The 27,185-nt window shown below is 41.9% G+C and overlaps 1 protein-coding gene across 3 annotated transcripts in view; it reads left to right on the top strand.

Moving 5' to 3' along the window:
* The first annotated feature begins 836 nt into the window (after positions 1 to 836).
* Positions 837 to 27,185, top strand: part of sorcs1 (sortilin-related VPS10 domain containing receptor 1) — a 224,631-nt gene continuing 198,282 nt past the window's right edge. For all 3 annotated transcript variants that reach the window (XR_010800404.1, XM_066661375.1, XM_066661376.1), the window contains exon 1: positions 837 to 1,587. Coding sequence is in view for 2 of the 3 variants with exons in the window: in XM_066661375.1 (XP_066517472.1) it covers positions 1,036 to 1,587 (552 nt within the window). In the remaining variant the exon portion in view is untranslated. The remainder of the gene's footprint in view (positions 1,588 to 27,185) is intronic.

The raw sequence follows: 27,185 nt of genomic DNA, 5'->3' as shown, positions 1-27,185 counted from the left end.
ATTCAATTTCAGAACCATTCAACACCCCTAGTGAGGTGAAGGATGTTAAAAAATAGTCATCGGTCTGTTTGTAGAGGAAGTGCCTCAGGATTGTTTACAATGCTGGTGAATGGGCCCAGACTTTCCAGACCTAAAAGCTACTTTACAGAAAATCTTTACACACAAATACTAATTGAAATTGTGAGACCTGAGATGTAGTTTTACAGATATGAGATTAGCTTACATTACCCTGTATATTTTATTTGATTACAGCCAATAGAATTGAGCTCTGTTTTAAATTCTAGTATAAAAGAACACAAACAAGGGCTAATTTCAAGAAAACATGGATGATTTTTAGGTCCATTACTGAGGAAATGTACTCATAAATATGCATCGGGTATTTTCTGAAGGAATGGAAAACGAAAGAGTGATTTGCATCGATGAGTTTACAAGTGTGAAGATATGCAAGGACAACCACTTTTTATGCGTAATTAACAGTGTTGATTCATAGATGGTGTTTGAGAGTGACTCAAACTACACACAGCCACCACTTAAGACATTCAAGCTGATTACTTTATCTAAAATACACGGATTCAGAGCTGAGATGCTTATTGACACACACTTCCCCTCAGATTTCTATCCACAGCTGAACACAAAATCAACGGACTGTGTCAAAAATAATAATAAAACAAGTCTCAACATAGATTAGACATGAGGAAATATCCGTTAGCTAAAGGTAACACCGTTCATTTGCTGTGCTCATTTTCCCGCCTGTGGTCGCTGTAGCCCCGCCCCTTCATCTGATCAAGATCCTTCAAGTTGGCTTCGTCTGGCGGACCCTCACTTTTCCAGCGCGCGGCGAGGGCGCACGGTAGGCTCGCTCTTCGCTCCTTTACCCTACTCCCGAGACAGGAGTTGAGACTCGTTTGCTTTCGCCGTCGACGAACGAGCGTGAGGAGGAACAAAAAAAAAAAAACAACAACAGCGGAGGAAAACTCCAGAGGCGGTGTTTGAACGTTGTAACGGTTTTAACGGTTTGGTGGCCGTTTGGAAACGATGGGGAAAGGGAGACGCTTTCGCCCGGTTTGGTACGGCGTCTTCGGCGTCTTGGTGCTGATGTTTCCCGCCAAAACGGAGATAAGTTGCAGGTCGTGTCAGCTGGCGGCGGCGGGCGAGGGGCGCGTGAGGCAGCAGCTCGTGCTGCTAAAGCTGAAAACGGACGCCCAGCTCTCCGACCCCCTCCAGGCGACAGGGTCCCGGGGCGAAGCGGACGCGAAGGTGGCTTCGAGGCGCAGACGGAGTACGGACTTTAACGGCTTTTATTTCAGTGAGGCGCTCGGTGAACTAGGCTCGACTTTCAGCCGCAGTAAAGTTTACAACGGTCAGCTGCTCTCTGCCGAGGCACGACTCAAGCGCCGTGAACGTAGGAGCACTGGCCGGGGAGAGGAGAGCAGAACGCCGCGGTCTGAGCTCCGGTGGAATAAAGAGGAGAGGAGGACCAGCAGCTCCAGGCAAGAGGAAATGAAACTTACCAGCTCTACCTTCGCCCTCACCGGTGACTCGGCTCACAACCAAGCCATGGTCCACTGGTCCGGGCAGAACAGCAGTGTAAGTTTTTTTTTGGACGCTTCCCACACTTTCTCAGCGGGATAAGCTTCGTTTAGGCTAATGCGGTGAACGGGACTCTGTGTTTGTGTGTTTTTGGGGAGGGGGGCGAGGCTCTGTGACTGCAGTGCTTTTTCACACGGGGCCGTAGGGACGTGTTCCCGCCGCTGGTGGGAACAGGTGAACGAGCCCGGGGCGTCGCGGCTGCTTTATCTCCTTACCCCACATCAATAAGCAAGAGCAAGTCGATGCGCCTTTAACGACCGCGCTGTCGCCCCTTAACTGCGGTTAACGCTCAGCACTTCAAAGGCCAGGTCTCACGCGCGTCCAAATCAAACCAGTTTACCTTAGACACCGCACACTGTTCCGTTGGAAAGTTGAGCTGAAAGAGAAGCGAACGCACCTCCCCCCTGTGTATTAGCCACACTGTATCCCTAGCTTTAAACTGTACAGGGCATTGATACACTGTAGTACACAGCCCAGCACTTTTATAGAATTTAAAGCGAGACAGTTTGTAAAACCTCACCTCATGGAGCTTGTGAGTTGATCTCAGATGGCTTCTCAATCCCCCTAGATCCACCCAATGGGAATTCATTTAATTTACACACTGTTAATAAAGTGCGATGATTCTACACTGACAAACAGACACTCACAGAAAGCTGCGTTCACTACCACTCATTTGTAGCATGTACTGTTTTGCTTCTTGGCCTACCACAGATATTGCTTTGTTAACCCCCTCTGCACCCATTACAACAGACCTGCTGGAAGCCACCGACACAAGTGCCAGCTTTTCAAGCTTCAAGCCGCAGAAGTAAAAGAAAAAAAATGGGATGTTGCGGCCAAGTGTAGCCATTTATATTTAAGACGTTTCATCGCTGTAAGATGATCCGGCTGTAATTGTGAACACTGAGTGTGGAGTTGGTTTTTTAGTTGGTTTAGTGTTTATTTTGGTTTTCAAAAAATTAAATAATAAATACCTCAAAAGAAGACAACAATGATGGTAACAGCTATTAAGTTAACAGTTCTACATCAGAGACGTTCTCATTATCGAGCCACGGAGGCTCAGACACAGCAATGACATTAAACTTTATGAATTTACTCAGATACTCCTCGACTTTAGGGAAATTCCTATTGAGGCCTCTACTATTAAAATGTTAGTTTGTCTGCTTTTGATTGGTCCAACTCTTATTTATGTATGTATTCATATATTTGACTTTTTGTTTTGTTTTAATAGAATAGTGTTAATTTGTCTTGATAAAGTTGGAAGTAATTAAATCGAAATGTCCGTCACATTGGGACTTCATTATACAACAATTCCTCACTCCGCCCTGATTTTTGAAGTCGGGTTGGAAACATTTCGTCCAGTTCCCGGAATCTTTCATGGGATTTTCATTTTTATAAACTGCTGTATACCTGCAACTTATCCCAATGCTTCTTTGTGTGCGTAATCATCTCTTAAACGTCAATTTCTGAATAAATCTCCAATTAAAACATTGTTTTCCTCAAACTTTACGTCAAGTGTGTGTTCTCGCATCTCTCAGGGGTTCCAGGTGAAGACAAAGGCCAAGCTGCTGTCATAGTAACGATTCATACGTCTCACAATGGTGTACACCACGTCCACTTCAATCCTTAAACTAACTGATACACGAAAGAACTGTTTAAAAAGGCAGACTGGCCTTGTGTTTGTTACAGTGATAAATCCCTTCTCAACACACATATGGGACTCGGTTCTCTGTAGAATGTGATACATTTGAACGATTCACTGAAATAAATGAATTAAATCCAGTCAAAAATAATCTGAAATAATACTTTTCTTCCAGTGTTTATTTAGTTCTTAAAAAGAAATGCATCATTGATTATTGTAATTTTTGCTTCATTACATTAACTGAAATATTCAGATAGAAATCATAATCTTGGTAAAATTATTATTTAATGTTGGGCCACTGTTGTTCAACTTTTCTAACCTTTTTTCTAACAAACAAAAGATGATTCTGGTGATGTTTAATCGTACGTCAGCCTGCCCACCTGTTCTAATCCATTTGCCGTTTGTATATTTCGCTGCTTATACTCACGCACTTTAGCAGCTCTGCTGTTACTCCACTGTTACTTGGTTTTCTGATTAATGGCTGAACACCTCCCGTACCTTGCTAATTCTCGGCTAGCATATGTCACAGCTCTTGCTGTAGGATTACAGCACACTGTCACGTCTCTCCGTCTCCCATTACCATATGCAGTGTGTAGTTAGTGTGTAGTTTTTCCAGCCCCTTACAGTATTGCTTCTCCTTGGCAGTTTTGTCAGTGCTGAAGTTTCTGTGCCTCTGGCGAGATTCAGGGACATTTATTTCTTTATTTAGGCACTTTATTCAGTCGTACAACTCTGTGCCGGAGTGCCAAGAGTCAGGTGTCTGCACCCCCACCCCCACCAAAAAAGAAAAACTCTGAAAACTTTCAGATCAGACTTGTGACAGGTTGGATCACCTTCACCCTTTGCCAGCAGCAGAACTCTGTCTCCTATCTGCGCTCAAAAATCCTCCGTGCCATTGTTATAGCCCTTAATTGAATTTTCCACTGTTGCGGTGTGAATAGGGGAGGATTCAATAGAGGGAACTTTTTAGGGATTTTTGTTCCCTTCCAGTGACTGTGCGAGACAGAGTTGGGGGAACCTCACAATGGAGCAAATAAAATGGGGACGTTGTGTTAAATATGCAGTTTTAGAGCAGCGGATAATGGCTAGGAGAATAGCGCAGGAAGTGTTTGTTACTGTATGAATGCAACGCGAAACAAAGGCGCAGTCCTTAATGGTTCCGTCCCCTGTGAATGTAAATGAGGATTAATGGAGGGATAAAGCCTCTGGGTGTTTACTTAGTCGCGGAGATTGTTTACTAGTAAGAGAAATGGAGATATGTAAAGACACCATCTGTAACTCCATGTATAGCTTGGTCATCTGTTTTCACACCATGGTCCGGCCACCGTACACACACACACAAACAGTCTTACTTCCATAGGGCCAGATGGACCACCCTCCTGAAGGTGCCCAGAAAGTATGTCCCCCCCCAACACTGCCATGCGTCTACATCCAAAAGGGCTCAGGTTGTATTCGAAGACTATTCATGTAAAGCCAGGGCTCAGTTGTGTTTAAAAGTTTTGGGAGGGGGGGTCTCGGCATGGACAACAGGACGGTAATATTTCCCTACCACCAACAATCCATAAACCACATATTAAAAGTTTGATGCTTTATGACTTTGAATGTATGTGCTGCGGTATTATTTTGTACTTTGTGCAAATGAAATTAAACATGTTTTCAATGTTTTATTATACATTATTTACAGCATCTGTTATTGACTGGGTGTTCATTGCACTTAATTTTAAAGTAGGTTTAGAAATTATTTATATTGACAGAGCCTTAAGATTTATGTTGGATTGTGATGTCATGTTTCTTGTTTGTTCTTAGTGTTATTTTTTTTCTGTGGATTTTACATTGTTCATAGTGATGTTGTTGTTATATTGTATAGAACAAAATTAAGAAGGCTCCAGATACTTAAAGGAATACTAGAGTATTTTACTCAGTACACTGAGCTGTAATTGGGAGAATAGCGCCTCCATTGTTGCTAATTTGGGCTCAGCGCTGCAGAAACTGCACTATGTAACATTTGGAGGAGGATGGGAAAACCACCCTGCTTTGATTTACAGACAGAGGTGTACTATATATATATATATATATATATTACACCCCACGAAACGCCCTGAATCAAAATCTTACCTAGTGCTGCTTAAAAAAATGGAAAAATACTAATTCTACACTAGGGTTTTTAATGAGCATCTCGCCAATTGGTGTTGTAACAGCTTCTGCTCCTCTGAACAGGCTTTGAGCTAGAATGTGATGGCATTCAACCAGAATAACAACTGTGAGGTCAGGTACTGATTGGATGGTTAATTCTGGATCACAAACACCACTCAAAACTCAACTCGTCATGTATTGACTGTTTCTTCATCACTCCAGAGAACAGTTCCACTCGTCTCTATAGGCAAGGCAGGTTTATTTATGGAACACCTTTCGTACACAATGGCAATTCAAAGTTATTTACAGCGTGATACAGAAACATTACAGTAGAATTTAAAACAAAATAAAAGACAATAAAACAATGATTTAAAAAGGGCAGTTATTAAAATGGTACTAGAAATAAAATAATGAGAGACCTACATTATTAATTCGATTTAAGTGCAGCGCTACTCAAAGGCACAGAAGAACAGGAAGGTCTTTAGTGTAGATTTGAAGATGGTAATATTTGGGGCAAATCTGATGTCCCATTGCCCTGTGCTTGGAAAGGCATGGACCACATTTGGCATTGGCTGTAATGATTTTAATGTCTTATGTCTGCTCCAGAGCTTCTTTTTTAACTTTGTCTTTGGTGGAGATAACATAAGCACTATGGGTGCACCTTTTAAGTGGCTAAGAGTTCGCTAATTAAGTGGTGTGTGCAGATGTTTAAATGCGTCGGTGTAAATCATAGTCGAGAATTGTTTGAGTGGTGGTCAACACACGTTCCTAACGGCTTGCGTTGTTGATAACCACTGGTTTAGTGGCTTTTAGAAATGACATTTCTACATATCTTTTAGCTCGAGGAGCTTGTGTGGAGCTTCATTGTCATTATCAAAGCATGGCAAATTTCAAACCCTTATTGAAGGACCTTTTGATGTCCACTGTCTAGCAGCATGTAAATGTCTTCCATCTACTTTGTTTTCCATTTGCACTTGCTAATATATCATTGTGCCATTTTCCTGTGCTCATGAAGGTGGTCTATACACAGCTCCATGAGGTGACCCCAAGCTCAGGTGACATTTCGCAGAATGAAAACATCTATAACTTGAGTTTCTGTTCTTCTTGATCAAGGGAACTCGTCCTAGTTCTGAAAGCACTAGTTCTTTGAAGAAGGATAAACAACGTTTTTTTTTCTTTTCTTTCAGTAGACTGCACAAAGTACGGCCATCACTGTTGATGGGCTGATAGTGGAGATGAAAGATGCAAGAAAAAGATTAGATTTTAGTCTGTTTCTTGTTCAGAATAGAACTGCTTCTTCTATTCTGAACAAAGCAATTAATGACAACTTGATCATATGACGTTCCTGTTAATGTTGCGAAATATGCCACCAACACCAGCTGTCACCCACACGGGACCGGCTCACGCTAGCGTCACCACGTGCGAAAATCTATTTCTGGTTGTTATGTTTTTTTTTTTTTTTTTCCCCCTCCTGCATGCTCCAAGTGCTACATTTGCAAAACGAGAAGAAAACGAGAGAAAATCGGAACAATTGTGCAAAGACACCTCTCTCGTATTCTTCACCCTCCGAAAAAATGCTCCTAATTGGATGGTTTGAAAGATGCAGTAGTCTGTAGTCAGCACAGCTCCAACTGTTCAAACCAGCGCTCCACTTCAGAGTGAAAGGAGCAATACGAGGTAATCACAAGGAACATTTCCCTCCGCCCCACTTTTTTATTTATTAATTAATTTATTTTTTTTGACCTCGACTAAGCATCGTACAACTTTACACCAACACTTGCAAACATTGGTGACTCCATCCTTTCTCACAGTACACCGTACGTGGGATTTATTTATATATTTATTTATTTATTAAATAGGAAGGACATCTTTCTAAAAACCAATGCCAATTCAAATATATTATGCCCAAGCTTCTGAAAGTGGTAGATGTCTTCTGTGCTGAGTGAAATTGTCCAATATAAATGCTGTATAATAACATGAAATAAAGCTTTTCTCCATTGATTTGGCTACCTTAGAGATCCTGATGGTTTTTTAAACCTTCAGATGTAGTTAGTCATCAGAAGTAATGTTCTGTGACTAGTCTAAAGTTGTGCACAACCTGAAAGCCATTTGGAGGCATTTAGACTAGTTTGTTTAAATGATAATTATTTCAATAAAGTAGTTGTTCTCTTTACAAACCAAATGTAGAACATGTCTCAGCACATGAAAAATATTTATTGAAATTAAGAGCATTTCTTAGCAGCCGACTATTAACTCGCAGCCAGAGAGCACCCAGAGCGAATAGCTAGTGGTTTACTCTTTTATAAATGATGTTTTGCAAGCAGTGAAAATGAAGACAAATTGATAAAGGCAGAAAACACAAGCTCCAGTATTATTTTTCCCTCTTGAAAATAAAGTGGCTGTTGTTTTGATGACGTAAGATTATTTTTTTATTTTTTTGCATGCCTGTTGACCTGAACAGCTCCCTTTGGTTTAAGTGCTCCCAAAGCATTCTGTGCCAGGTGCAAGTTTCAAAACACTCTTGTTAGACTTGTGAATGGGGAAAGTGCTGCACTGGACTCAGGGAAAAAAAAACGGCTTCCAGGCTACAGCCACGAATTGCAAGCACCATTTGTTTATCAAAACCATTTAATTAGATAGTCACAAGGAGAACGTGCACTAGCAGGAGTTGTTGCTTGTTGGATTTAGTGGAATTGTTTAAAGCAATCAGCCATTTTCCCCAATGACTCTTTGTCACATTTATACAGTAGGTCACATGGGGCTTCATTACAGAGAGAGCTGTGACATTTCATATCAATTTTCTGAACATTTTATTATGAAACATATGGTTAGCAAGAAGCAATAATGCCCTTGGACCACAGGGGGTTAAACCGTTTCATCAGTGTCAGAGTGTGAAACCAGAACTTTGTGTGTAATAACGGGTTTTCCTACTTGTTTGCTACGTTGTGGTGGTCATAATTACTTACTGCTACTTTTATACTCCAGCTCTCAATGCATTTGAGTGAAGTAAATGCATAATGTGGATGCTGCAAGGTGCCTGAAGACACTGCTACAGCTGCTGTATATAGCACCTCTCTCCATAGAACATTAGATGAAGTGATTGGTTAGAAACTCACGGGTTCACACTTGGGTCACAGCCGTCTGGTTTCAATGTTACGATGAACCAGATTTGCTCATGCTTATTAGCGCTGGGATTTGCTGTGCAGTCAGGAGGGAGGTCAAACGGAGGTGGCTAAGCAGAGGTAAAGCTACTCTTCTGTAACAAATTCCAGGAGAAGACCCCCTGCCATTTTGTAATATGTCCCTACACCTTTTGTTCAGAGATGCGTCTCGTCTCCTTGGACGTCATTTAAATAACATTCCAGACGTGACAGGAATTACACGAACAACATGGAGCCTCATTGGCTATTACGTTATAAGCCTGTGCTCTCACAGATGGGACACAATGCATGTTTCTACAGTTACAGTAAAATCTATTTAGGTAAAAATACCCACAGAGGATATGGATTCTGTATTTAATTTTGGGATTTACTTATTTATATTTACTTTTTTGGCTAAAAGTGGGCTGTTGATAAAGGTAACGCTCCACTCCCAGAGACCTACCCCCCCCCACTCCACCTGTGTTCATCAACGTTTAAAGTCTTTGTATGAATGAACTGAAAATGGAGGCTGGTTTATATGCTTCTGTGTTGACTCCGCACAGCCTGCTGCATGGCCCGTGCAAGTGCCCTAGTCGATAATGAGCATTTATACTACATTGTCGGTTTGTCTGCGTCACTCTGCATTTACACCGCCAAAACACTAGGGCTGAATCACTAATGTCTTTCTCTGCACCCTCTAGTACACAGTGTAGTGGTGTGTTAGTATTACTTTCATAATGTGTGAAGTACACTATTTAGGAAGTAGGACACTAATTAAAACAGAGTATTTTACATGTTTTTTTTTTTTGAACAGCAACAACTCTCCCTGAACAATCACTGAATTTTGCTGCCAAACCTCTGAAGCCCTATGAATGGTATTTTGGACACCGCCTTCAAACAAGATTCGTTTGTCATAACCCTTACTTGGTTGCACTTGACTAAAAATAACTTTAGGACAGGTGTAAATATCAGGATTTAGATTGAAGAGTTCATATTTTATAAGATATGACATTAGTATGTGTAGTTGCTTATGTTGTGTAGTATATAAATGTTGTGTAGTAAATAAAGTTTTATATATAAAACTATAATATGAGTGCATAGATTCCCCATAAAACAACACATTGGCTGAAAAGAACAGTGCTCATTTTAATGCACTTTAAATCATTTCTTGAGCACGTTTTGAAAATGCATTACATAACCAGACTTTATCACATGCTTGTTTTCTGAAGTGTTAAGTAAGTAAGGTATTATGCATGGTGTATACTGGCTTATCAGTGCACTGTTAAATTCTAATGAATACAGAATTTGTAGGAAGTGTTAGACACAGAGCCCTCATCTTTCCTGTGTGTTTTCAGAAGGATGGTCTTGTTGGCTGCTCACCCTTCCGCCCAAGCTCTACACTGTCCAAGTCTCAGTGGTGTTCTTCTCATGATCGCCCACGAGCAGAGGGTTTTGGCCAGTTTTGCCGACGCCAAGATAATTGTGGCCCGCTGGGAGTGCTGGTTCACACAGTGACCGCACTCAGACCCAGACACTCTCCAGTGCTCCAGGTTCATCCTCCTCGCCGGCAAGACGAGCAGCGTCTGCCGTGATTCACTGACTCCTTCCCTGTACCTTCCTTCCTTATTGAGTTCTGCAAAATAATCTACCGTTAATATAGAGAAAATGAGATGCTACATGAGTGGCTCCCACCGGGAAAGTGGGGGGCCTTGGAGAAAGGGATCACATAAATAAAGATGTGATTTAGTGGTAATGGGCTCAGATGAGACCCAGGTGTCTGTGTGGTATTTTAAGTGCGCCATGTCTCTGGGTGTGTAATCTGTCTTCTTTTGGAAATTAAATGCCACAATCACTTCTCAATTTATTGCGGGTAAAAGTACTGGGAGCGGGAGCAGTACTTAATGGGCTCCTTCGCTGAAGGCATTCATGTGGGAATAGCTTTGGAGCTGGTTTGCAACTAGGCATTGAAGTTTTATTGTTGCTGAGTGATATTTTGTCATTGTATCTCATTACAAACCAGTGTCTTCAGCCATGACGGACCAACGGGTAAATGTTGGTGTCATTTGGCGATGTTTAAATGAGAACTGAATCTCTGTAAAGCTTTTTAGTCTAGAGAGGTACTGGCTGTTTGGCCATGCGTTTGCGTAGACATGCGTCATGAAAGTAACTGTTCACGTTCTTGACTATATGCTGTGCTTGAAACTTAAGGCTTCCAGTAGAGGGCGGACCATCAAAAGATGAGTAGTCTTGGCTTTGACATGGCCTTTCTTCAAAACTGGCAGCCATTGTGCTGCTTTTGATCTCCTGCATTGCCCCTACCCTTTGAGTATGTACTGAACCTTGCCTACGCATAGCGTTTAATTTCTGAGGACATGCACAACTAACACACCAAATGGACACAGGATATGTGAAGGCAGGACTGTAGCAGAGACATTTTAGATATTTCTGAGATTTTTGTCAGTGTTTACATTTGACATCTTTACGTTCAGTGTTATGGTTTCTAAGTTAAAACCTGTCCAAAGGGCATTTACTTTGATACAAGCTGCTCATGTTGCTCGGTTGGCATTGGTGTTTAGGTTCTCCTCCCTGTTGCTTCCATGTGGTAGATTGAATGCCACAGAATCATGTTACTACATACGCAGTAGTATGCGTTTAAGGGGAAAGTACATGAACACGCACTGTGGGACATATTAACAAACACCAAAAAAGTATGAACAATATTTAAAAGTAAAACTCGATGTAATTCACATGGGCAAGGTTAGGTTGATTTCGATTTATTTTTGATTAGCTGCCCAGCCCTAGAACGAATTTAAGTACAACTTTTGATTCCTCATGGCACTTTTGACTGCTTTTGACAGTGAAAGGCCTTCAATTTGAACATCCAGGTCAGCAGCATTGACTTTGGAAATTTAAGTTGGATACGGAATTATAATTTTGCCATTATTTTTATAATTTATAATTTTGCCATTAAAATTGCCATTAATTAAATTGTACTTTGGTAAGGAGCTTATTGCTATAATTGCTGCCTATGTTAAGAAGCCATAAAAAATGTTATTTTTTTCCAATCTGTGGAGGCATGGCTTGTAAAGGTCTTGTTTAAGACTTAAGTGCTTGTATGGACCTAGAGTCCGATTTTTCTTAGCCAGATCTTAACCTCGGGCTACTAGAGTGACCTCAGACCAGTCAAAAAAGAGCTTGCCTCCAACCTGGAGTACCCAGTGTTAATGCTCAAGAGATTGGCTTTCTCCCACCGTGCTGAGCTGAATAGGCCCATTATTTCTCCACTGCCCTGTGTCTGCAGGTGGACCCTGCAGTCATGATGTGCAGGCGATTGGCTAAATTGCAGTGTGAGAGAAGAAGGTTGAGTAAAATGGCGAAACACTGCATTTATTACTTAATGTTCCATGGTGTCCAAGACATACCCAACATAGAGGATAATCAAACACTGTAGGACAACACTGGATATATTTGTGCTAAAAGCATGGCCAAGTTCTGCCTTCTGGGTTTTGTTGTGTCTGCTTCACTAAAGTTTGTTTTTCCTTTTCAAACACACAATATTTACAGGCACGTGGGCTGTCAGTAACAAGAGCATAAGCTCTGGGTTTACACTTCTTGGCAGTTTGGCAAGATGCAATTCAGTAGATTTCATCTCCAGGCTCAAGTAGAAGGGCGTCTCTGTAAACGTGGCAATTAAAGTGCACTTTGTGGGATGAAAAAAGGAGCAGTCCTGGGAATTAGAGATGTTGATTTTTCAAGGTAGACGCTTCAGACTAAGAAACAATAATAATATCTGGCAGCCGAGACGTTGACGGAGCCTATTACATCGCTGTAGTTTTATAGGAATGAAGCCTTTACAGAAATGAAGCAGTGAGATCGTTTGGGCGTTTGGTTGAGATTCCAATTAAAGATTAATTATGGGGAGTCAGACCTACCAGTCTAAATACAAATTGAAAAAAAAAAAAAAGCCGTCTCACGAAGGCATCAAAGCAATCAAAAGGCTTCACTTTCTGAGGCCGGCATGTACTAATCCACCCAATTGTTTACCACAGAATGGCACTATATAAAACACACTAATCCCACGCATACGCTGTGCTCAGTGTCTTGCAGATTGCAAATGAAATCAAGTATGTTTCTGTAGACTGTTTACAGAATATCTAAATGGTTGTGTCATGGAGGGAGATACTGTTCTTTCCCTCTTTACAAAAGAGTAATTAAGAGATATTTGCTTTGCATTCATATCTTTGCCGTGTGCATACCAAGTAAGGAAAAACCTCAAGTAGACTAATGGTGCTCTTGGCAAATATTACAAATGATCCCAGAGCTGAGTGCCTTCTGTTAATTGGTCTATTGGCTGTTAAGTGCAGTCTGATGCTTTGGTGATTTTATTTTATTTTTAATATTACTTTTTATTATTATTTTTGAAGGAAATATACATTTGTGTGTCTGATTTGTCATCAGTGGAGGTCAGGATATTTTTGGAGCCCTGTGCCTTTCCACTAGCGCGATGTGAGTGTAATGAACTGTACTGGGCCAGACAGATGTGAGCAAGCTGAAGTTCTGAAAGTGCACTTGCCTTGAGGTTAGTATATGCAGGAGACTCCCCCACCCCCCCTCTCTCAAATTAGTGAACTTTTTGACGCCAGATGAAACCAGCAGGGGGTTATTTTAGAACAGCAATACTCCTCTAATGTGTAATGATTGATGTAGATCTAGTAGAACAACTGCTGGACACATAGCTGTCGGCAAAATTTGACCTCAGTCCACTGGGTCTTTGTTGTTGTGACTGCCAAGGCTACACCTGGTTCACAATTTGGCAGACATGCAAACCTAAGGCCCAGTTTATTGGGTTGATCCATCTGGTATCTGTCAGGGAAAGGAAAAGGAACGGTGGGGAGAGAACTGTTCGCGTACGTTAGCATTAGGACATGTATACCGACAACCTTAGCAGTAGATGCTCTAGAAGACTGATAGAAAAGTGTCCTCAACTGTTCTGCTTCATCTTTGTACAACATGCTGTATAGGTAGATGGCACTGGCGTATGTAACACCCACATATACACCCAAGGTTTGACATCCAGACATTGCCTAGAGCAACACATTCGGTTAGCTGGCTTGTCGTCTTCGCACATCTTTGTGTGGCATGTAACTGGGAGGGAGTGATTATACAAAGTCCTAAATGCCCATATGATATGACGGAAAAAGCAAATTAATCCAAGGTTACAAATAATCATTGTTATCATCGGAGTAGACACTATGGATAAAATAGAATTCAGTGCAGTGAAATGTAATGATCAATGCCATTATATAATGATTAACGTAAAATCCAGCATGGCACTGACCCACTGCTTCATTGTTGCAGCTCTAAATCAGACCCATTTTCAAATCTTCTTCCATTCCTACAGTTCTAATTAATCAGGCACAATGTCAGCTATTTCTAGCTGTTAGTTTGGCCCTTGTCAGATTTGCTCAAGTCTTCACTGCTATCCTTTTATATCACATCTACCATATCAACCATGTGTGTGTTCACCTAGCAGACAGTTGTATATATCAATCTTTTATAAGAAAATAAAGATTTGAATTTAGTATTAAGCTTTTTTGAAAGAATAACTAGGTCTTTATAAATGTTGTATTCATGTCTTCTATGAACTGGATCACAGAAGTATTCCACTCATTTCGTTGGCTCTCTTGTCCTCTTCTTCTTTGGAGAGTTTGTTTGCAAGAGACCCCCTGCTAGTTCACACTTACAGTCAAAGAAACATTCATACACCCGGCCAAGGGATAATCACTGTATTATATCATCAGTCCATGCTTAAATGCTCTTAAGTCTTCATATTATATACCGTCTTTTGTTTTTGTTGTCTTTCTCACACAAAATCATTTGGAAAAGAACACAGGTTGCGCAATACAATCTTCTGCTGAAGAGTACACCACCAGCTCATTTCTATTCCTTTATTTCAACAGGAATGTGCTTTGGACACAACGTACAGACCTTTCCCTCTGGTGAGCTGCCTGAAGTATAGGTTTTTTGCAAATGCACCTCAGTTGGAATTTGGGAGTTCAGATTAAAATTGGATGTACAGGGGTTGGACAATAAACGTGAAACACCTGGTTTTAGACCACAATAATTTATTAGTATGGTGTAGGGCCTCGTTTTGCGGCCAATACAGCATCAGTTCGTCTTGGGAATGACATATACAAGTCCTGCACAGTGGTCAGAGGGATTTGAAGCCGTTCTTCTTGCAGGATAGTGGCCAGGTCTCTACGTGATGCTGGTGGAGGAAAACGTTTCCTGTCTCGCTCCTCCAAAACACCCCAAAGTGGCTCAATAATATTTAGATCTGGTGACTGTGCAGGCCATGGGAGATGTTCAACTTCACTTTCATGTTCATCAAACCAATCTTTCACCAGTCTTGCTGTGTGTATCGGTGCATTGTCGTCCTGATACACGGCACCGCCTTCAGGACACAATGTTTGAACCATTGGATGCACATGGTCTTACTGGTGCAATGTGCAGTTAATGAAGATTGGCCACCAGGCTGCTCCAGTTTAGCCATGAAACCTTCCACACTACAATGACAGGGGTTTCAGTTTCATTGGCTAATATTTTTCTTTGAATCCCTGCAGTTTATAATCACATGAGTGTTGGGTGAGTTATGTATTTTAGATGAACACTAGGCATTTTTACCTTATAATTACAGCTTCATTGAGATGCTCCAATGCCCTGCAATAGCCTCTGTTGTTGCTACTCTGGGCTCAGCATGTAAGAAACAGTTCTATGTAACGTTTGATGGTGGAGAGGAAGCCTTTCCCATCCCTCCCCTCTGCTCTGGATTTCAGGACACTGCCGCTAAAGTGAATTAAACTCTGAGACGGTAAGGAAAGCCCAGGAGCAAATACACCACATCTTACTTAGTGCTGCTTTAATAAAGACAAATGTGAACTGGAACTTACTGTCCAGGAATCTGTGGTGTTTTCAGCTTTTTGTTAACTATTTTCCTCACAGTTGGAGAATGGGTTTTTTCCTTCTTTCCCTTTATTTTATCTACACTTTTAGGTACTAACATTTGATTAACATTGTTTTCACAGGAAATGAACCGAACATTTGGTGCATTGCAGTTAACGGTCGCCGTAAATAGTCAGTGCACATTACTGGAACAGGACATTTATAGAACAGAATTCTATTATGGATGCTTTTAAACTGAATATTAATTTGAACTATTCTAATATGGCACTCAGAGACCAATGATTAATTCCTCTTTATTCTGTATGCCATTGGTCTTCTGAGTTTCGTTTTTCTCCATTAACACACAGTGGTGCTCTCCTCGTGACAGACAGACATTAGCCACAGTGCAGAGAGAAAGATCCACAAAACGTGCTTCCTCCGAGACCTGAGCCCTCCTCAGTAACTCAGATTGACAGGGGTGATTGTCAGAGGTATAGACAGGGAGCCAGTGGTCTCCTTAGCTTGAAAATTCAGGAGAGAGGGGAAGAAGGCCCATCTCAGTCCTGATCAGCAGCAGATGGGCTGCTGGGCACATTTCTGAGGGACAAATTGAATCTGTGCAATCTGTAACCCTTAGGAATATGAGTGAGGGAACAGATAAAAATGCTATTTTCAATAGAGAAGCCATGGCCGTGAAATAGATAAGATGCCGCGGTAACTAGCCATTGGGCAGGGAGGAACAGCTATTTATCTGCACTTATATTACATCAATCTTTTATTACATATTAATAAACCAAAGCTGACACACATGGATTTTTAATAATAAAAAAAGTAATTAATAAGCTATAGGACTAGATTAGCACTAGCTTTAATTTTTATTCAAACTGTTAATATGTAACTGCACAGTTATCTGAGACACAATAAGTGAGAAGAAGCTCAGGGCACTTCAGGCGTAATGTCTCACAATACGTGAACTCTTTACAGGACCAGAAGAGTAGCAGAACAGAATATTAAATTGAATTAGTAGTCATCAACATGCTATTTTATATTCATGAAGCTGTTTTGATGGAGGGAGCTGGTTTTGAGGATTAATGCAACAAGTTTAATTAGCAAGACAAAGCCATAAAAAGCAAAAATAAGCTGTACTCTGACTGTTTCTTGGAAGTTATTGCCAGCAAATGAGTTAATTACAAAAAAGATTTATTGTGCATTGGAACCTGCAATAACTTTTTTTGAAAGTTTAATTTTTATAAAATGAGTTTAGAAGTGATATTTGAGTTGAATTTAATGAAAGAAAAAGAGAATTGTAATATTTTTTTTGTTAGTGCATTATTATAACAATGGGCGGCAACGGTGGTGCAGCAGGTAGGTGTCGCAGTCACACAGCTCCAGGGACCTGGAGGTTGTGGGTTCGATCCCCGCTCCGGGTGACTGTGAGGAGTGTGGTGTGTTCTCCCTGTATCTGCGTGGGTTTCCTCCGGGTGACTGTCTGTGAGGAGTGTGGTGTGTTCTCCCTGTATCTGCGTGGGTTTCCTCCGGGTGACTGTCTGTGAGGAGTGTGGTGTGTTCTCCCTGTGTCTGTGTGGGTTTCCTCCGGGTGACTGTCTGTGAGGAGTGTGGTGTGTTCTCCCTGTGTCTGTGTGGGTTTCCTCCGGGTGACTGTCTGTGAGGAGTGTGGTGTGTTCTCCGTGTCCGTGTGGGTTTCCTCCGGGTGACTGTCTGTGAGGAGTGTGGGGTGTTCTCCCTGTGTCTGCGTGGGTTTTCTCCAGGTGCTCCGGTTTCCACCCACGCTCCAACAACACGTTGGTAGGTGGATTGGCGACTCAAATGTCTATAGGTGTGAGTGAATGTGTGCGTTGCCCTGTGAAGGACTCAAAGGTGTGTTCCTGCCCAATGATTCCAGGTAGGCTCTGGACCCACTGTGACACTCAATTGGATAAGCGCTTAGAGACAACGAATGAATGTTTTGTTTGTTTGCAAGCTTTAGATGCAAACCATTCTAAGGAACTTGGCTCTTAACTCACTCACTTATTCACTTAGCAATTGTACTCAAAGTAGCAATGTTTGTCTGGGCACCTGTGAAACTACTCTAGATACCTCTAGGACTCTTTTATAGAGCTTTTGGGGCTTTGCCAAAGTAGCGTTCTAGCTTTCTAGCTGGTGTTTAACATTATGGTTTTGCATAATCCCAAGTCCACTCTGACTCTTGCCATCAACGCTGATCAAGACTTTAAGAAAATGCCCTTTTAATGCAGACTGCCTGTGGCTTTTAGTGTTTCCATTAGCGCTGTGGAAGCTGTTGATGAGGTGCTTGATGCTGTAGCCTGCAGTAGTGGCTATCATCAGCAACACACTCATCTTCATCATCAAAACAACAAAACAAGAGCATTTAGCTTCTGATCACACACCAACAGCAGTCTGTCTCTCGCACACCACTGAGCATTTATCTCATCTCACTGTCCCTGGAGAGGGGTACATGGAAAACAAGTGATGTAAACAACTTCCGCTTGTCCACAAACCAAGCTTCCAGATGCAACTTGGAAGACTGCTCTGAGAATTAAACAACCACTGAAATCATATCCACTAGCTAGGGCTGACAGATTAATATGTTATTGTATTGAATATATTGCTATTAGATGTTCAACTTTTACATGGAAAATACTGCATTGTCAAAGACTACTTCATAAATTGTAAGTGGAGACTCATCACTGCTGTGTACAACTCGACATCCACAACTAAATGACCGCCTGGCAATCCATAATTCAGAATTGAGTGTTCAGAATTGAAGTCAGACCTGTAAGGTGGTCTTGGCTATAAACACAGGCCTGGACCTTTAAGTGAATTGAAAATAATTGCAGTTTAAATCACTATCTATATTGATCAGAAAAATTGGGTAATTTCATTAGAGAAAGTCATACAGCTCTGCACTGGCCCTGTGCCCATGTATATGGTTTTTGATGTGTGTTTTGGCCTCTTGTTTACAAGGAATCCGTTAGATAAATGTAAATGCAGTATTTTGAGATTGTTATTCAGCCTGGGGTTGGTTGTGTTGGTAAATATAAAAACGTAATGAACATCTCTGTTTGAAAGTGTTGATCAGTGTGCCCTGGGTCTTTGCCATTTTTGCCCTGCGCTGAACGTTCTTCATAGATTCCGTATCTGACCTGGCAGATGGCCGCTGGGTCTGTATGGTGGGTAATACTGAGTGTTTTAGCTTCTCTTTATCATAACACCTTTTAGTAAACACCATTCGCCTTTTGTGTTTTGTCTTAATATGAAAGAACCTGACTCACCCTGTTCAAGTGCTGAGAAAAAGTAGAGGTTTTATGGCACGTACAAATCCGTATTAAATCGTTTAGCACCTGTTTGTGTTTTCTTTTCATGTTGTCTGCACCTACACTGTCAGAAAAAAAGGTACAGTAGGGGTCGTTATTTCCTGGAGATGAAATTGGGTGTATGATGTTTATAAAACACAAATTTTAATGTCTAGAAACTAAATAGACTATGGTACAATTATGTTCTGTAATTAAAGGTACAGAATATATACTCCAACCCTTCACCACAGTGACACCAAAAGGTACCCCACTGTGACAGGTTTCTGACAGTGCAGTGAGTGAGGCCTAAAGCTGTCTGTTTTGCTTTCATTTTAAATGGTTTATTTTCAGCACACACGCTCGTTTACATGGCAAATCAGCACTGTTCATTTAGGGAGTAAATAAGGTGTTCTTCCTAAAGGTGGAACTGGAATGAAAACGGTGGAGATGCTGATGCCACGGCTCAGTCCAGCAGCCGTCCCACCGGAGGCCATGTTTAAGTGCACAGAAAAACGTAGTGATTAAGGAAGATGTTAAATCCCCTTGATAGAGGAAGCTCATCGGAGCAGATGAAGGTTGGATAGAAGTGAATAAATTATACAGCGAATCCCTGCAAAAATGAGAGCAGTGCAGAGATTTTAAAATCTCAACTCCCTGCGCCCCAAAAAACCCATTGGCATAAATGGAGAAAACTCGGGTTTCAATAAATGAATGGAAAATTAAATGAATAAATATATGATGGGAGTAAAATCAAGACACCTTTTTAATATTACTATTGCAAGTCATACTTCCGCATCTCATAATAATAATAATAATAATCTTTCATTCATTCACTGATCCAGTTCAGAGTGGCGGTGGGGCCAGAGCCTACCCGAAATCATTGGGCGCAAGGCTAGAATACATCCTAGAGGGGGCACCAGTCCTTCACAGGGCGACACACACTCACACCTACGGACACTTTTGAGTCTACAGTCCACCTACCAACGTGTGTTTTTGGAGCGTGGGAGGAAACCCACACAGACACAGAGAGAACACACATCACTCCTCACAGACAGTCACCCGGAGGAAACCCACGCAGACACAGGGAGAACACACCACACTCCTCACAGACAGTCACCCGGAGCGGGACTCGAAAACACAACCCTCCTGGACCCTGTAGCTGTGTATCTGTGACACCTACCTGCTGCTCCACAGTACCGCTAATAATAATAATAATAATAATAATAATGCTTGTTAAATGAAGTGAGGTCAGAGACTGAGTTTTGACGGCAGTATCTGGATCAAACACCACTGAAACTCATTCCAGGCGTTTGGCTGGTTCTCCACTGACATTTTTTTTTTACAATGTTAATGAAGATAAGACCACTTTGAAGACATTGTACAGTCTCCACAGCCACTTACAAATATAATCGTTACCGAGGTGAGGATCTGTTAAGAACCTTCCCAAAGACTCCTACTGGTAAAGTGTGGTCGGTGGGGTATCAAATCCCAGTCTGCCAGCAGCAGTGATAAATGTGTGTTTAAAACGGTCGCATTGGTTAAATTTGTCATTGAGAAAATGAAACACAAAAGATAATACTTTAGATTATAACTTTTTCTTGTTACTTTCACTACATTTGTAATAAATTGCACCTGCTCGCTTGTACAGAACATGTGAGTTGAGTTTGTGTGTTTTAACATATCACCTCTTAGAATTCATTAAATTGTTTTTACTAGAGATGGGTCCAGTTTGGTCATATATCGGTACCGGGTCTAATATCAAAGTCAATTACTCATCACATATCAGATGGAAAGGGCCTGTCCAGTTACTCAGCCAGAATCCAGATGCCGTTACATAATATAAGGCATTGAGACACATCCCCGATCCAGATTCAACTCCACATCTTAAAGTAAACCTGTGACATCTTCAGTCTGCAAAGTTAACACAGATCACATTAGCCGTTGGTTTGACTACAGTGTCATTTGTTCATAGATGTGTTAGTCTGGATTTGCTGGAGAGAAAGACAGCGTGCTGAGGAGTGGAGGTTCGGCCAGTTAATGAAGTACCTGCAGAGGTTTCACATGGAGAAGCAGGAGCCAGCGGACAGAGACACCATCAGGCAACAGACTTTGACTGAAGCTTCCCAGAAATGCCAGATACGTCCAACAGAAAACCCAAAGCCCTAAGGTCCCAAATTCATTACATTAGATGGCAAACTGCTAACTGTAGTGGACAATGTGATGCGCTCGCTTCAGAATCTGAATAGGAACTGAAAAAAAGAGTGGATCGGCCCAGCGCTAGTTTATAATTAGCGACACATTTTTTGGTATTGGTCGTGGGATCAAAGAACCACAGGAAAGCACATGTAGTGGAAAGTAAAGAGGAAAAGTGTCAGGACCGTTGTTGGTGGAGAGCGCTGAAAGGACCAATCAGTCGTGAAGGTGTAATTGACGTTCCCTCCTCGTGCTATTAAACATTCAGCTCTCGAGTTCAGCTCAGCCTCACGCCACTTTAAACCGGCCTGGCCTTTTCCAGAAAGCAGCTGACAACACAAAAACAATTGGGGAACGGTGCCCTGACCCAGATGGATTGAAAACCCAACACGGCTCTGCACTTCTAAAGCCCGATTTTGCTCGCTGGACATTTTTAATCAGCAGCGCCGAGAAAAAGGAGAATAATTCAGTTTCGTTCACGATAACATTAGAGCCTCTTTTATTCCCGAAATCAAGCCACTCTCTGGCGGAGGGAAAAAAGGGAGGCTTATGCAAATGGCAAAATTAAATAATTACTATCATTTGTGAAAGAGAGTGCTGGCTCAAAATGCCCCCACCACAGCTTACACTTCCAAATTAAAAGGCCATTCTTTAGGAACAAAAGAGCTGGACACATTTTTTTTCTCTCTCTAATCCAAGCTGCTGCTTAGATATTCCAGTCAGGTGAACGGCGTCTTATTAACAGATTGAATAAAGCATTATTAATATTAAATGAGGGTTTATAAAAGGGGAGGGTGGGGGGGGTGGAGTTGGGAGATCCCTGAAAAGCAACATCAAACATCTGCCATGCGAGGGATAAAGCCCCCCTGCTGGCAGGATGCACGGCATATCAAAGGCAGGTGAGAATTACTACCTAAATGAATAAATCAGGGATAAAGTGTTGTTTCCACTGGAATCCTCAGAACCAGAGTTGCTGTTTCAGTCTGTTATTTTACGCATGCTTGGCCCCTCTAAAGAGCTTTTTCTTTTGTATTTTTCACATTCAAAGCACTGCCCTGGCATTAAGTCGCCGTGCGCCGTGGCTGGAATCAAAAGACAAGGCGCCTAGGTACGAGTCAGGCTCTGGCGAGGTCCATCTGCGTGACGTGGCTTTGAAAAGGAGGCATTGGGGGACAGATGAAGACATCTGGAAGCTCCTGCCACATCTGCTCATGTCCAAACACGTTTAGCTAAGTGCGCTCTTCAGTGGTGCTCTTCTCCTGCCTCTCTTTGATCAGCCAGAGTGCTGCCTTTGCTCTGGCACTGGAAAACTTGGACTCGATTATCTCTCTCCACCGACCCCTGGTCCACGACCATGACCTGTCCCCTTAAACAACAACGGCTCTGCTTTATTGGCTTTAAGAAGGAACCGTTTTTATTTGTATTTATAGAAACACGGGTTCACTAAAGACCAGAAGTTGACTCTCACGCTACAGAAGCATCACTGGCTATATTCCATCCGTCATTATGGGCTAGATTTAAGCTGAAATATCGGCTGATGCTTATGTTATTGTAAAAATAATGAAAGCAAAGGTAGATAAGACTCTGTTTTTGCTCATGGCCTCCCTCTACTGTGTAATTCACTTTTACAGCCCTGTCCTGAAGTCAAGGAACAGGGAGCTGAGTAATTTCCTACCCTCTTTCCAAAGTTACATAGTGCAGTTTCTGCTTTGCTGAGCCCTATTCTCACTATTATTGTTCAGTACAGCTGTAATTTTAAAGCAGAAATACTACCCAGTGTTCCTCTTAAGGAGTACCTTTCTATCTCAGTTAAATGTGAAGGCATGTAAAATGGCAGACTAGTTCTTTCCAGTCATGAAATAATAAAACAGATGTTTGTGACGTATATCCTGGTCCGGTTGCGTAAAATGGCCTTCGTTGTGCTATTTTACCGATGTTTGCATCATAACACATTGCACATGTGATTTGATTACGTGCCCTTCAGTGTAATTACCGTTAAGTTGTATACTGTATATTCACTCTAAGATTTACAGCTGATAAGGTGCATCCATTGAACCAATTACACATTCCTACAGCATTGTGTAGCCTACATTTCTGCTGTTCATAATGGACTAGGGAATAAAGAGAGCACTGATGCATGTAGCCCCTCCACCTCATCACCACACATTTCCCCTCTACATGTAATTTATATGTAAAGCAGGGTAGTGCACACAGTGGAAATATGACCCTACAATAACCCACTCACATCTGAATCTGGGACATTTCACCAGCAATTAGTGTCCAGTTGTGCACATATACAGATCATGTCGTACCTTCGTTACTACTTGCTGATTATTCTGATGAGGCATGTTTAGTAATATCTGATGTTGAGACTTGCCCAAGGACTACAGTGTTCCTGCCAGTGCTGCACTACACATGGCCACCTAGGGTTCAATGTACCTACTCTGTATCACTTTTGTGAAGACCAATCTTACGATACAATTTTGCAGAAATGTTATACCTCCCTGTGCTGGGACGTGGCCCAAACGTCGTATCGCTTTGTACAGTCAAGAAGGTTGAGGGTTGGGGTTTGACTGAGGTCCACAGCTCTGTGGAATGTCAGAAGCTCCTGTATGAGTTGATGTTATCGCAGAGTATGAGCGGAAAGGGAGGGAGGGGGTGAACCCGAGTACAGCTGCACTCCGGGGACTGACCATGTGTCACAGAGGTGCTCTTTCAACTCTGGCAGCTTCGCCACTGAAGCCAATCTGGGCGACTTTGTTGCTAACTATGCATTATTAATTGATTTGTTCATCTGTGATAAAGCAGGGGATATCTGTTTGATATTGAAATCGGATGTATTTTTTAATACAAAGTAGGCTGCGCCTCCGTCACGCCATTTGAAAGGCGGACGAGGTGAGGTGCGGCGAGGGGAAAGAGAAAGCAATATATTGAGAGATAATGATGACTTCAAAGTTGCCCACACAGATAGCAGGAGCACTGTCAGGTGTTTGATAGTGGGATGTTGGAATGAAAGAGGATGAGTAGGTGCTGGTGCATGCCGCCGGTTCCGTTCAGTGCTGAATCCTGGCTCAAGGACGTGCCGTTATAGCCTGGATGTGAGCGCTTATGTTAAATAACTGTCACCGTTTCCTTCCTGAGTTTTCTAAACATGTACGAATGCATTCTGAAAAGATAACAGACCGAGCAGCATTTCTCTCTGAGGAAACAAGATAAAAAGGTGTACAAATGAGAACCCAAGATCATATAAATGCTTAAATGAAAGGGATCACATCAGGGTCATTCCATTCTCTTAACGTCAACACCGCAGACGGCGTAATTGCTGATGATCATAAGACGTTTAACCTGTTTCAATGAGAACGTCCAAACATGTCATACAACAGTGTAGTAATACCAATTACTTTTCATCAGCTGGTTCTTTAGCTGAGCAGTGTCTTAAATTCTTGTGCTGATAGTGCGCCCATTTAGATCAACAATTCCCCAAGAACGCGAAAGACTGATAAAAGGAGAATGGATTAGGGAAGACACTACTTACTACTACTACTACTACTTTCAGTATTCACTCACTCCAGTGTGGTTCACAGTCCTAGGTACTGCATCTGTAAATACTTATTCTGTGACATATCTTTAAGAGTATCATACATTTTAGTCCCATTCAAGTGTGGAACAGTAAACAGATGCCACAGTTGCAACAAGTCAGTTTGTGAAATGTTTTCCCTCCTAGATATACCACGATCAATTGTGAGTGGTGTTATTTTAAAGTGTAAGTGTTTAGGAACCACAGCAAGTCGGCCACGAATAAGCAAAGTATGTAAACCATTACATCCTGATCAGGGTCGTGGTTGGTCCAGAGCCAGCCTGGAATAATAGGGTACAAGGCAGGAACACACCCTGGAAAAGAAGCCCATTTTTTCACAGCCAATCCACCTACACTCTCTTAAAATAAAGGTGCTGATAGTGCGCCCATTTAGATGTCAACAATTCCCAAAGAACGTGAAAGACTGATGAAAGGAGAATGGATTAGGGAAGACACTACTCAAAGTGGGAGGGTAAAAAAAAAAAAAACACTACCACCATGGAGTTAACCTACATAGGGTTAAGTACAAGAGCCGTTTTTATAGCAGTTATTGGTAAGTAATTGGTTGTGTATTTAATCAATTGTATAACTACGTAGTTAGTGTGCTCTTGCGGTGAACGGAGCTGTGGCTCATTTTCATTTAAAGGGAACGTCTACAGTTGTGGGTACTCTCAGAAGCTACGTGTCTTTTTTAAGGTGGAATGGTTTTTGAGGAGAAAAATGACTGTTTGCATTTGGCTTAAGTTTTTATTCACTGTTTGAATTACCACAAACTAATTTGTAACTCGAGTTGTTTAGTTTCGTAGCACTTTCGGAGTTAATCAGTTAGTCTCCCGTATTTGGAGACATTTCCCCCTTAAGTGATCTGAAGCTGGAGAAATCCCATTGTCTAAAAAAACCCAGGTGCCTTTGCCATGAGCGAAGAGAGAGAGGCAGAGAAAGGTTAGTATACCAGACTGAGACTTTTTACATATTTACATATAGACCCTGGGGCTTTGTAAACAAATTAGACTGCTTTCGAACACAAACTGGAGAGCAGCAAATGCCGAGGAAACATCTTCTGAATTTTATAAAGTGTTTTATGAGTACAACCGGGAACTATGCCTTTTAAAGGAACAGGAGTTGAGGAGTTCAGAAAATGGCTGTTCAGACAGAGGGAGAACAATGCTGTGTTGGGACCTTGTGGTGTTTTGAATACATCATGTCACAGACTTGCGGTTAAAGATGTATGTAACATTCCCATCATTTCACTAATGCCAGTTCACCACTGCTAATTTGAATGAAGGATAAGCCTTCAGTGTAGACCATCACTCAGAAGTCCAGTGTGACTGACATCAACCTTATTCCAGTTAGCATCAGTTACCGCGAATATATCTCTCGGATGAAACTGGCTAAAGCAGCGTTTGAAAAGTGATGTTTGGGATAAGCCTCGGTAAAAGATGTTTGTCGGTTACATCGCCTTGACTGATGACCTACAGTAAAATTGTACCTGACAGTGAAGGTGAAGTGAGGGTAATTGAGAATATTAATCTAAATGAAATCTAAATGACTTCTTTCCCTCACTGCCCTACACTGAAGATCTCTTCATGGATGCCTGCTCTTCTGCTTTATTTCGGCTGCCCTTCACTCCTCTCTGGGCAGTGCCAGCAGGTCTCTCTGCTCACACTCCCGCTGGGCAGTGCCATCCTGAATCCACACCCGCCTGGCTGCCGCTCTCCGGACCCGGCTCGGCACACAGCCAGAGCTTCCGTGCCAGCGGCGGCTGGTGCTCTCCTCCTACAGCTCAGGTAGCGCCATGCTTCGAGCAGATGGCAGCACGTTTATGGGCATAGCTTTAGTGATGTAAAGCCCAGGAGTAAAAACGTGGACCAAGGAGTGGGCAGGGGAAAAAAATGAGGAAAAAAAAAAACACGTGTCAGGTTTGACGAACAGTGATGAAAGTTTGATGTGTCGTTATAAAATGTTTAGCACCTTACGCAGGCCTGGGTTAGAGTGATGTAATGTAGGGAAAGTTAAACTTAATGCCCTAAAATGTGGGGGCTTCACAGCCAACATCCACAGTCTTTTTCATGCTATTTTGATGAGAATGAGGAAGTGGGGATAAAAAAATGCCTGATTCAATTTGAAGAGCTATGCTTATTCTTTCAGGAGAAATTCCTGTTGAATACAGCGAGCAAAAGTCGGGCCAACGCTTATTTACATTCCTCCACCGATGAACAATGTCAAATATTTTACCTTTCCTTATTACTTTTAGGATTCTTGCTTTGTTTTTGCAAGAAATCTACAGAATTATTTTTGTTCCCGTAAGTTCAGTCTAAGGGTGTGTTCAGATTTGTCAGCTTTGGTTTGATTAAAATGAACCCCGCTGCGATTGCTCCGTGAGTGCGGTTCATTAGAGTATCCCTATGTTTACACTCGCGGGCAACAAGTCTCTAAGGTCGCTTCAAGTTTGTCTGTTGTGGATATGTTTGAGGCCGCTCGCGTTGTCGCGTGTGGGCGTGTACAAGGTCCAAGCTTCGCCGTTCACCAGAGACACACAACAGTTTCTACTACTTTAATCCACACTTTAGTTTTCTTCAAATTGCCCCTGTATATGTGCAAAGATGCATCTCATAAAATGAGAAAAGATGAAACCATGGTTATGAGCATCTTCTCTG

The sequence above is a fragment of the Hoplias malabaricus genome, chromosome 2 (genome assembly GCF_029633855.1).
Source record: "Hoplias malabaricus isolate fHopMal1 chromosome 2, fHopMal1.hap1, whole genome shotgun sequence".
Taxonomy (NCBI): domain Eukaryota; kingdom Metazoa; phylum Chordata; class Actinopteri; order Characiformes; family Erythrinidae; genus Hoplias; species Hoplias malabaricus.
This window is presented reverse-complemented; position numbering and strand designations above follow the sequence as displayed.